Source organism: Euprymna scolopes, chromosome 39 (assembly GCF_053919585.1).
Source record: "Euprymna scolopes isolate OS-2025 chromosome 39, ASM5391958v1, whole genome shotgun sequence".
Lineage (NCBI taxonomy): Eukaryota > Metazoa > Mollusca > Cephalopoda > Sepiida > Sepiolidae > Euprymna > Euprymna scolopes.
The window spans coordinates 71,637,888-71,650,667 of NC_136520.1; the positions used below are offsets into that span (position 1 = coordinate 71,637,888).

The 12,780-nt window shown below is 35.3% G+C and overlaps 1 protein-coding gene across 2 annotated transcripts in view; it reads right to left on the bottom strand.

Moving 5' to 3' along the window:
• The window catches only part of LOC145263858 (glycine--tRNA ligase-like), a 78,278-nt gene extending 71,977 nt beyond the window's left edge, over positions 1-6,301 (bottom strand). For both annotated transcript variants that reach the window (XM_080120933.1, XM_080120934.1), the window contains exon 1: positions 5,945-6,301. In XM_080120933.1, the coding sequence (XP_079977059.1) occupies positions 5,945-6,241 (297 nt within the window). In that variant the 5' untranslated portion in view covers positions 6,242-6,301. The remainder of the gene's footprint in view (positions 1-5,944) is intronic.
• Between the last annotated feature and the right edge of the window lie 6,479 nt (positions 6,302-12,780).

Consider the following 12,780-nt stretch of genomic DNA (forward strand, 5'->3'; position numbering starts at 1 on the left):
TAACTTCAACGCACTGTCATAAAAACGTGTTTTTCTGCTATAAAAAAAAAAAAAAGAAACTACTCGATCAAATTAAGTGAAATTTTTTTTTTTTTTTAGAGATCTTCAGTCCAAAACGGATACGTACAATACAATCTTTTTTTTCGATATTTTCATTTTTTAATGTCTTGATTAAACTGTACAAGTACCAGAAAGATTAATTTAGTTTTATGGCGCAAAATCATTTTTTTTTTTGTTTTGTGATATAAGTGTTAGAACTAAATTTTTCTGAATAAAATATTTGATAAATGTTTTACGAGCTGCCCCAGCACAGTATAAACACCCCCAACCACCCCATGTTAAGAACGGCTTTCAGAATAAACACCCCCAACATCGAAAGCTATTCTTAACATGAGGAAGTTGGGAGGGGGGGGTATTTCGAAAACCGTTTTTAACATGGTGTGGTTGGGGGTATTTATACTGTGCTGTGGCAGCTCGTAAAAATTTACCAAATATTTGTTTTATTATTTAATAATACAAGTGTTTTTTTTTTTCGTAATAACACAAGGTAATTTTTTTTTTTTTTTGATAAATATATGGTTTCGTTTTTCGTGTCTCTGTGACTCCGTTCCATTCGGTTGCCTTACACAATCAACCGTATCCTATTCCTGTAGCTTGATTTTTTCCAAGCACTAATCTTACAGATTACCATTTGTCCCATAATTCTCAACTCGTAATTTTTTGGATACATTACTATTTTCGACATGACAAGTACTGTTGTTTTTGCTTAAAACCACATATTAAAAAAAAAAAAAAAAAAAAAATCGATATGTCAACTAAACACCATCTTCATGTATATATTATTTTACTTGAAGCTGTAAATAAAAAATAAACAAAATCAATACTGCCGATGAATTCCCTGGAAAAGTCACTTCTGATTACCAGTTTTAAAATATTCTGTAAATTTATCGTTATTTCCATGGCAGGTGCTCATCAGACGAGCACCTGCCATGGAAATAACGATAAAACAAAGATAGGCTCGCAATGTTTCCCATCTCCCTGGAAAATTTCATCAGTATGCCCTGTATTTAAGAATTCAGGTGATCGCTCATCCCCCTCTCAGTACAGGCCAATAAGTCTCCTGTGCGTCATGAGTAAGTTACTGGAATCTGTGTTAAATACAGAAGTAATCAAACATCTCAACAAAAATAACCTTCTTAGTGACACTCAATATGGTTTCCGTTCTGCTAGATCTACAGCAGATGTGCTTACAGTTATATCTCATAGGATTAGCAAATCTCTCGACGGAGGCAACCTTTCTAGGGCAATTGCTCTTGACATATCTAAGGCCTTTGATAGGGTATGGCATAAAGGTTTACTTCATAAGATCTATAGCTATGGTATAGCTGGAAATGTCTTCTCAATTATTAAATCATTTCTTTCTGATAGGTTCATAAGAGTAGTAGTTGAGGGGCAAAAATCAGAAGCTCACGGTATTAATGCTGGAGTCCCTCAGGGGTCCATCCTGGGCCCAACTCTTTTCCTGATCTACATTAATGATCTTCCAAATCACATCCTTACATCATTTGTAGACATTTATGCTGACGACACTACCATTTATGGTAGCACATCTAAGACAGTAAACGACCAAGTTCTCTCCAATTCTCTCTCCTCTGATCTTGAGCACGTAGTACAATGGGGTAAGGAGTGGCTGGTTACTTTTAATGCATCTAAAACCAAGCTTCTCTCTTTACATCATCAACATTCTGATCTATCTGGCATCAATTGAAATGAATGGCTCTCGTCTTCAGGAGGCCTCAAGTTTTGACAAGCTTCTGGGTTTGACCATTACTCCTGATCTTAAATGGAACACGTACATCAAATCTGTTGCCAAGGCCGCTGGAAAAATGGTGGGATCTTTCTATCAATCCAGTAGATATCTCACTGGTGATGCAATTCTCTATCTATATAAGAGCCAGGTACGTCCTAGGATGGAATACTGTTGCCACATCTGGGCAGGAGCTGCTAGAAAGGACTTGTCCTGCCTTGATAGAGTTCAAAATAGACTTCGTAGCCTCGTAGGAGATGTCCTTTTCTCTTCCTTGCAACCTCTATCTCACAGAAGAGATGTTGCGAGTTTGTCTCTGATGTATCGTTATTTTCATGGAAAGTGTTCGACTGAGCTTCAATCTATGGTCCCCTCCTCGCCAAACTTTCACAAGAAACACTCGTCTAGCTGTAAACACTATCAATAATTCCCCCCACTCTTTATCTGTGCCTAAACCTAAATGTAGATTCCATGAACAAAGCTTCTTTCTTAGAACTGCATGCCTGTGGAATTGTCTTCCGTTTTCCTGCTGACTACAATATGGTTGTCTTCAAGTCTAACGTAAATAAGTTCTTGATGAGCCGTTCATATAAGTTATCAAATTTACCAAATTTTCATTACTAATGATTACTATATTGTCCAATTTCTACTGTACACTCTTTAACCCTTATCCTTGAGTGGCCTCTTGGCCTTGATAATGTGGTGATGCCTATGTAAAAAAAAAAAAAAAAAAAAAAAAAAAATGTCTCTTCTGTGAGAAAGAGGTTGCAGGGAAGAGAAAAGGGCACCCCCACTAAGCCACGAAGTCTATTTTGTATTCTGTCAAGGCAGGAGAAGCTGTTTTTAGCAGCTCCTGCCCAGATGTGGCAGCAGTACTCAATCCTTGGACATACAGATAGAGAATTGCATCAATGGTGAGATATCTTCTGGAGCGGTAGAAGGATCCCACCATCCTCCCAGCAACCTTGGCAACAGACCTGATGTACGGGTTCCATTTCAGATCAGGAGTAAAGATCAAACCCAGAAGCTTGTCAAAACATGGAGCCTCTCCAAGACGAGAGCCATCCATTTCAATTGATGCCAGATGGGGATCTGAGCGTTGATGGTGTAAAGATAGGAGCTTGGTTTTAGATTGGTGGTTCCCAACCTATTTTGGGCCATGCCCCACCTAGGCATTTCTAAAATCCTGATGCCTCCCCTTTGTGATATTTAATATATAATATGGTATAGTAAGCCCAAGGGTGCACGTCCTGCCCATGCCCCACCAAAATATTGCCATGCCCCACCGGTGGGGCATGCACCCCACGTTGGGAATGACTGTTTTAGATGCATTAAAAATAACCAGCCACCTCTTCCCCCACTGTACCACGCGCTCAATATCAGAGGAGAGAGAATCAGAGAGAACTTTGTCATTTACAGCCTTTGATGTGTTGCCATGTTTTCAACATGGTCACTAAATTGAACAAAAAAAAAAATAAAATAAAATAAAATATAATATAATTATGGTGCTCGTATAGGTTAACCTCCATGGCTGATCATTATTAACGATCCGGTAAAATCCATTAACGAATTACAACTGGAAGGCAACTACATAAAATAAAACCAGAGTTCCTGAAACGGGGGGGGGGGCACAAAGACAAACTTACAATGTAAATAAATTAAGTGTTGTTTCCGGAACTCTGATTTCATTTTGTGTGGTCGCTTTTCAACTGTTGTAAGCAACTCATTTATCGAGCATCTATGTGTATGCCGGTTTCGAGATCTGTTGGGGAGGGGGGGGGGTACTTCATCGCTTTTACATGGGAGAGTTATGAAACTATCCGTGGTTCAAATAGGCTAGTTAGACTCAAGCCGGTAAATTTTTAGTTTACCGACCCCTCTCGGCATTCACCTTTAATTTGTTGACTTATATGGGTTTTCGGGTACGCTGAAAACGAATATCACATTTTTTGCGCAAACACGCAGTTTCAGTTATCCATATTTTAAGATATTCAGTATCCAACGTAATCCTTATTTTTAAGGCGGCTATCTTGTTTTTCAATAACGAAAAAAATCACCAAAAGAAGCTAAATATGCCACATGTAACTGGAATGGAATACCCCCCCTCCCCACCACCGGCGTTGGCGCAAAAAGAAAGTAAGGTTTATTGGAGGGGGAAGGGGTAAATTCCAAGAGATCTTGAGCAAAAGGAAAGAACGTAAAGAAAATACAAATTGAAAACAGTATTTAGAATAATATTTATTAAAATAAATTAAAAGGTAAATATTACCTTCAGCGGTAAATGTTTCGTTTAGGTCCACCTCCACAATTTTCTTTAAAATGACGACATTTATAGGTTTTCGACTATGCTGAATACGAAAATCGCATTGAAATGTCGCAGAGATAAGTAGTTATCAAGATAGAAAAAAATGCATTATGCACGGTAATTTTGGCGCCCATCTTGGTTTTTTTCCTTCGTGTAAAATTCTGATTGCTTAGGGCGCGCGCGCATGCGCGTAAAAAATGGCCGCCAAAATTACCGTGCATAATGCATTTTTTTCTATCTTGATAACTACTTATCTCTGCAACATTTCAATGCGATTTTCGTATTCAGCATAGTCGAAAACCTATAAATGTCGTCATTTTAAAGAAAATTGTGGAGGTGGACCTAAACGAAACATTTACCCCTTCAGCTACAACAGAACACCGACCAGCGACCACTAATTTGTGCGTGTGTGTGTGTGTGTGTGCGTGTGTTTTTTTTTTTTTTTGTTTTGTTAAGGGATATTCGACGTTGCTGACCACAAATCTGATAATCAAATCGGTCGCAAATTTACGGTTTGCATGGTATTAACCCCTTTTAATTGATCTAAAAAATATAAATAAATAAAAAATAAAATAAAGTTTTTATGAGCGAAAAGCATAGTTTATGTTTTTCGTTCTTTTTTTTGGGGGGGGGTATTCAATTATAGAACTTGTATAGTTTAATAAGTGCTTCTTCTGCAAGTTCTATAATTGAATACCCCCCCACAAAAAAAACAGAACAAAAAACATAAAATATGCTTTTGTAAACCGCCCGTGAAAACTTACTGACAGAAGTATTATTACTCTTAAATGAGGTGAAAACTTTTTATTTTATGAAAAATATTTTTTGTCATTTAAAATGTCCGCCATGTATTCATGCACCTTGTGAAACGTCAAGTGACTACGCGCGTGCACACATTTTAGTAAGAAAATGAAAAAAATGAATATAATTAAGAAAGTGAAAAAAAGATTGTCTGTTTCGATATCGGGAAGCGGAAAAATATCCGAAAGGGAGGGGGGGGGGTCATTTCGGCCTTGAAGCCGAAAAATGGGTGCTAGTGCAGCAGAGAGTGATCACTGATCCGATCCGCGCTATTTTTTTAAATCGTATTTCCAAGTTTAAAGTTTTATGTTTTTTTATTCAATTGTAAGGTTGAAGTATAGAATAGGTACAAAACACTCTCCCTTCCCCATGTTACGAATGGCTTTTAAAATAATAACGTTATTATTTACGTCCGGATCACTCTGCACTAGTATCGAAAAATGTTTTGGGGCCATGTTTTGGCTCTTTTTGGCGTTTTTTCCTAAGTGGCCGACCGGCCGCCAGCAAAAACAATAGTGATTACCTTTTGCTTCAAATATGGAAAACTGCGTGTTTGCGCAAACAATAAATGCGATATTCGTTCTCAGCGTACCCGACAACCTACCTAAGTCGACAAATTAAAGGTGAATGCCGAGGGGTCGGTAAACTAAAAAATACCCCCAAGCCTTACTTGGACAACAGAAGGAAAACTAGGAAACAGTTTTTTTTTTTTGGGGGGGGGGTTCTCTCTCTCTCTGATTATGCCGGTACTGTTTCCAGTCGTCCTAGACTTCTCCTTACCATTGAATTCAATTAAAGCCAGTTAATGGGTGGATGCGGTTGTAGATTGCGTAACCGTTGCTTCTGCTTCACTACAGACTCGATGCACAGAGACCTTCGCTGTGTGTGTCCATTGTTTCTAGAGATTGAAAGGAGGTTTTTATTTTTTGGCAGTCATGGGGACTGATCTAAGCACCAATAATAATAATAATAATAATAATAATAATGTCAAATAAAAAAAAAAAATTCAAGTTTTTTTTTTTTTAACCAACCTGAATTTTGACATTTTCCCTGAATGGTGCCAAAATCTCTTCAATTTCAGGATTGTCTTGAGACATTTTCTTGTTGTAGATAAAGCTTCGGGACTTCTGCAACCTTTTCTTGCTTCCCCAGACAGACGGAACCGCTTTCGCCCAAAATGCACCCGTGGAACTTAGATTCCGAATTGGAAGATCGGCTTTGGCGACGACAACGACAGGGAAACGACGATAAGTCGACCTATAAGCAACTAGAAGAGAGTCTACAAAGGAACGACTAGGGGTGTGGAAAATCTGCAAAAGTGATTTCATCAGCCAAAAAATCTGAAAAGCCACATGTCACATTGACAGAGAAAAATTGCTGTTTTCACAACCGCAGTTTCGTATCCGTAATTTAAAAAACAAAAACAAAAACACAATTTGTTTTATTTAGTTCTAAATTAAGTTCAATTAAAATCAAATGGTCTTATTTTTATTTTAGTATTAATTTATCAATATTAATATATTTATCAATATTCATATATTTATCAATATTCATATATTTAGTATTAATTTATCAATCAATGTGCAACATCCTGACACAAAATTGCACTGACTGCAGTGTTCGTCTACTTTTTCTTTAAAGATAATTGATTATGGAAAAGCTCTGAAAAACTTTGCGGAAACAATTTTTGTTTTTCAGATTTAAAGTGGGATATCATTTTGACGTATAAATTTAATGCATTGCCTATTTCCGGGCCATTCTAGCGTTTTAGGGTAGTTCATCACTTTTTTGCTATGGGAGATAAATTCTGCGTTTTTTTTTTTGTTGTTTTTTTTTTTTACAGGAGTCCACTTTTTAAAGGGATTAGGTCTGGTTTTACAACTTTGCCAGTAGGACTTAGGGGTATTGTTAAAAAAAAAAAAAATAGTTATCAACCCTAAAAAGTTTAAATAGCATAGAAATGGATTTCTATTAAATCTAAATGCGAAACTGACCCTCACTCTAAATTCTAAAATAATATTTTTTGACCAAGTTTTTCAGAGTACTGACAGGTACACCTAAAAAAGGTAGAAACTCATTGGAGGCAGAAGGAGTCTCGTTAACTGAGAGTGTTAATCTACAAATTTATCAAAATTGAAATTGATGTAAAATTATACCTTTTTGCTTCCATGTGAAAAAGATTAATATTATTATTATTATTATTTTTCTTCTGCATATGATTTCATATTGTGGTGATGAATTGCTAAAATGAATGCTAAAAAGCAAATGGTTTTAATTGCTACCCTTTTTCTTTCTCCACTTTGTTGAGATTCACTCTGCTCATCAAATCTGTTTTCACAGAAACGTGAGAACTCAAAATATTGTCCAATCGTTTCAAAACCCAAAAAGTAACACCTATACGTGAATGTAGTAGCCCAGTGCGAACTTAGAAATTTCTATATAAGATCTGGTCAACAAAATCAATTAGCGCCAGAATTCTCAAGCCGGCTGCAGTACCGAAAGACTCCAGAACGTCTACTCAACACCCTCCTCCGTCCAGCGTTTGTGTTGGAGGAGGCAAAAGGGACTCAGTGACTTATGTGCATGCTTTCTCCATCTTGTGCACATATTTTTACACAATAGCAAGAGTCAGGCGAACAGAAATTAAATGCTATTCACATCTATACACACAATAACAAGAGCAAGGTAAACCAACACACATACACAATGTTATGCTGCCAAATCCTTTCATACGTATTTTACTAAATGCTCAAAAATTTGTTGAAGTATTTGATCTAATTTTTCGTATGAGTACTTAATAGGTCAATACACAACTTTTGGTAAGTGCAATTTTAAAATATTTAAAGAAAAATGAAAAATCGACCTACCCTAATATATATATATATATATATATGAGCAAACAGTTAATAAAATATGTTAAAAAACACTTTGAAATGAGTTAAAAACATATTTAATCTGAAAAGGAAACACTAGATAAATGGATAGTCCTTAATCCGCGGAGTTTCGAAGAAATACTTTCCTTCTCATCAGAGGGTAGGAATTAGCAAAATGCAGGATCGGATTTTGCATGCAGAAGTATTTGATGAAACAAGTAAGTCAAAGATCTTACTTGAAAACAAAAAAAGTGAAGCAGAGGGAATATATAATTATTTTGTATATATATATATATATATATATATATATATATATATATATATAGAATAAATGACAAAAAGTTATATTCCAAAATTCATGATGTTGATCATCTTATAATTTATTCTTTTAATTTAGTTGACATTTATAATTCTTGACAATATCTGTTTCGTAGCACAAAATCAATCACTTAATTATTATATCAATTATTGAATCTATTTTACCCTTAACTCATCAGAAGAAGTAGCAACAATCAATCTGTCAAACTGAAATGAAGTGTGATTTGACAAAATTAAAATCCGAAAATTGGAAGAGAAGCTGCATATACATTTAATATGTTTCCATTACACCATGTTGCTATTTCTTCTGATGAGTTAAGGGCATAATAGATTCACTGATTGATATAATAATTAAGTGATTGATTTTGCGCTATGAAACAGATACTGTCAAGAATTGTAAAAGTTAACTGAACTAAAGGAATAAATTATAAGATGGTCAATATCATGAATTTTGGAATATAGACTTTTGTCATTTATTCTCTACATAGCTCTATAATTACATTGAGCTTCTTAAATAAGGATTGGTATGTATTATAAGAAAGTATATTTCGGTAGAAATATATATATATATATATATATATAGTAATTTATAAAATATATATAGCGATTAAGCTACACTGAATATTCCGTGTTTCATCCACTCTAGGATTCTTCAGGCTTATGCGCATAAGCCTGACGAATCCTATAGTGGATAAAACGCGGAATATTCAGTGTAGCTTAATCGCCATATATATTTTATAAATTACTAACTAGCTCTACCAACATATTGAGCACTTTTGAAGTAAATACTTAAAGTTTACGCATAAATTTATACTTTTGTATATTAATTTTTAAAATTTTTAATTTTATGTGAGTAAATGAAGTAGTGAGTATATATATATATATATATATATATATATATATATATACTAGCAATGGGTGCCCGGCGTTGCCCGGGTGTTTGGGGGTGTATGCTGAGCAAAAAAAAAAAAAAAAAAAAAACGGTAATTTTTTTAACTTTGACCCCTATTATGACCCCTTAATATTTATTGCTTTGGGCTCAAATCAAGCTATTAAGTTAGATCCATGTCCAAGGAACCTATATCTAAAATTTCAAGTGTTTAGACCCAAAATTGTCGGAGGAGTTTGGTAGAGTTCTCAAAGGTCAAATCATTGAACTTTGACCCCTTAACAGCGGAATTACTAGCCGAAACCAGATCACATCGATTTTCCCAAATCTCAGTACCCTGTATATCAAATTTCGAGTCTGTAGACTAAAAATTGACAGAATTATTGCGTAGGGAAATGTACACAGATAGACACACAGACACGTTCACATATATATATATATATATATATATATATATATATATATATATATATATATATATATATATATATATATAGTGGAAATGGTAATTAATAAAAACTGAAGAAAGTGCTCAATACTGTTCTAGAGCAAATAATAATAAAAAATAAAACGGTAATTAAAAATAAAACGCACACACACATATATATATATATATATATATATATATATATATATATATATATATATATATATATATATATATAATTCCAGGTTAATATTTTCCAGGGACAAAGTAACCAATGAAGTTTTAACGAGGTTAATGCAAGAGTGCTCAATACTGGAGTAGGGCAAGACACACTTTTTATTTGTTTTTATATAAATTGTTATATGTCGCTACACAGTCATGAGCATGTTTCGGTCAGCCAGTTACTAGTAACTAGAGACCTCTTCAGACGATATAACTTATACAAAAGCTTAGTCTGTGATGAAAAAATTCAGGACCACAAGAAATTATTATCAGGAGGTCACATTACATGTTAAAGATAAAAATAAAAGATAAAAAAGGGAAATGGGTTTTAATATATGGGAAGAAGACAGTAAAAAGGAATAGGGATTAAGGTTTGTATTGAAATAGAAAAAAAAAACGAGGAAAAGACATAAAGAAAGGAAGGAAGGAAAGGATAGAGAGGATAATAAAAAAACAAAGATAAAAATTAAATAAAAAATAAAAATATAAATCCATCAAGGAAAATATGTGTGTGTGTGTGTGTGTGTGTGTGTGTGTGAACCACTATAAACGGAAATGCAGCACTGCAGCAGACATTAACGATGCAATGTATTGTGCTAGTCTATAACAATGAATCAGTCAGGATTACAGGTTGAAATATCGTTGTGATGGGGGACTCAAATCAACTTCAATTAAGCGGTGATAAAAATGAATTAGAAGAATTACTCGAATTCACTATGGTCAAAATAAACTAACATCACCGTCATCTTTACCACCACCACTATCACTACAGATAATAATTAAAAATAAGAAGACGAGTAAGAAGGAGAATAGCAGTAATAATAATAATTAAAAAAAATATGCCATAAATAATAATAATAATAATAATAATAATAAATATTTAAAACATTTTTTAAATATGAAACGTTTTATAATAATAATAATAATAATAATAATAGTACCTCTACTACTACTAATAATAATAATAATAATAATAATTTCTGTAAAATTGTTGATATATAAATATATTTTGTTCGTTAATTCATGTTTTCTTATCTCATTTCCAAAATCCCATTCTTAAGTTAGCACTTGCTAACTGGTGACTCATTCATATTTTTATTCATTTATTTTTGTTTGTCAATTCAACTACATATTTATTGTTAGCGCCGTTCTTGGCACTTTCTAAAAACTTCAGCAAAATATATTACATGTTGCCAGGAGCAACACTACAGAACAAAAAGAGTCTAGAAATATAGAACATAATTTTAATCAATTAACACGCCCTCCCCCTCTCTCCCCTTCATTAAAAATTCACTGCATATAGCCAGGAACGGCACGACAGTATGTATGTATGTATTTATTTGCTTCCCCACTGAGAAAATTAGGCACAAGGCCGTTTTTTAATGTGAAGAGAGAGGGAGGGGGGCAGGGAAAAAGGGACCAGCTCCCAATGGGTGGGAAATGGGAGCTGGATAGTTACTGTTGTATGAAGGGTTGCCCCTACATTGACCAAGGTCTGATATGTGGAGTTACCCCCACATATGGTCTTTGCTTGCAGTAGGTATTTATTTGCTCCCCCACCGAGCAAATTAGGCACAAGGCCGATTTTTAATGTGAGGAGTGAAGGGAGGGGGAAGGGAAAAAGGGGACTAGCTCCCGAGAGGTGGGAAATGGGAGCTGGTTAAAGGTCAGGTATGTGGGGTTGCCCCCACATCTCGTCTTTGCTTGCAGTATCTGTTCTGACAGATACTACACTTTGATCTTGTCACCCGGGGTGGGGGGCAGTGAGGAACGGCACGACAGTAACATGTTGCCAGAGACTGCTTCTGCCATAGTCATAGCGACTGTGTTACCTTTATCAGTCTCCATAGTGTTTGGAAGAGTCCATGTACTGACATAATAGGGTAGGTCAACATAATATGCAGGTGTATATTTATATTAAAAAAATTGTATTTATTGTAATTTGAAAGTAAAGTGTATTGATAGTCACACACCTGCTGATGGCAAATGTTTCAGTTTTCTGACAAATTTTTGCAAACAATGCAACAACAACGGAGGAGTAGACGCTTGTGTAATGATGCGAGGATCAGGTGTTTGAGAAGCACAGAGCAGAAAGAAAAATTAAAAGGGAAAATATTTTTTAAAATTGTCATTTATTCATTGAAAGGACATCTGTCATTTCGCTACCTTAGGAGGGTGTATTTCTGGTCAAATTTCTTTGTTTATTTGTGTGAAGCCTATTAGCATCTATATCGCTTGACCACTCGTCACCAAACTTGGTGGAAATATCGATTTTAATCTAACTTAAAATTGATTTAATTTTGGAATATCTAGGTCAAGGGTCAAAATCACAGAAAAGGTGAAAGTCACACTTTTGGTGAAAACTTCAATTCTGAACATAAAGACTTCCTGCTTGCCCCAACGAAGTCACACATTGTATATGACCTTTGTGAAGGTGTGGCAAAAATAGGAAAAATAAATTGTTTTGAGAAAGAGACGAACTACGTGTTAAATTGAATTAAACGAACTGGAATTTATTTTGTAAAGAAACAAATGAAAGAAAAGGGTACAGCACGTATTTAGTTTGGCGTGCGTCTCTCGCTGTTAGCTGGTGAGGGAAAGTCCTTTGTTGTAGAGAGAGAAAGAGAGAAAGTCAATCCAGTTCATGGAGATAGAAAACGTGTAAGGTGTACGTACTGTCTGTTGACTCTTGCCCCACACAGTAGCAGGTGGCATGAGGCACGTGGGCGCGTGTGCCCCGAAAGGGAGACGGCTGGTCCGTCGACTTCTCAGGTCAGAAGCCGAATTGAAAAGAAAGAAACCAGGTCAGGTCTCTTGCTTTTATAGGTGTTTCCGGTGGTCTTTTGCACATGTGTGGATTTCCTTCAAAGGAGAAGTGACGTTGCCCATGTGTGCGTACGTGTGTGCGTATGTGTGCGTACATGAGTGTACGTTAGCGTGTGTGTGTATGCACGTGAATGTGGGTGTATGTACGTGAACGTGAATATATCTACGTGTGTGTGCGTGCGTGCGTATGTTTGTGTACGCGTATGTGTATAACAAGAAAAATGGCTTGAGATGTGAACGCATGTTTTTGTGCGAGACTAGAAAGGCTCGCACACCTTGAACTTTGACCTTGACTTGAAAAGTTCAGTCATT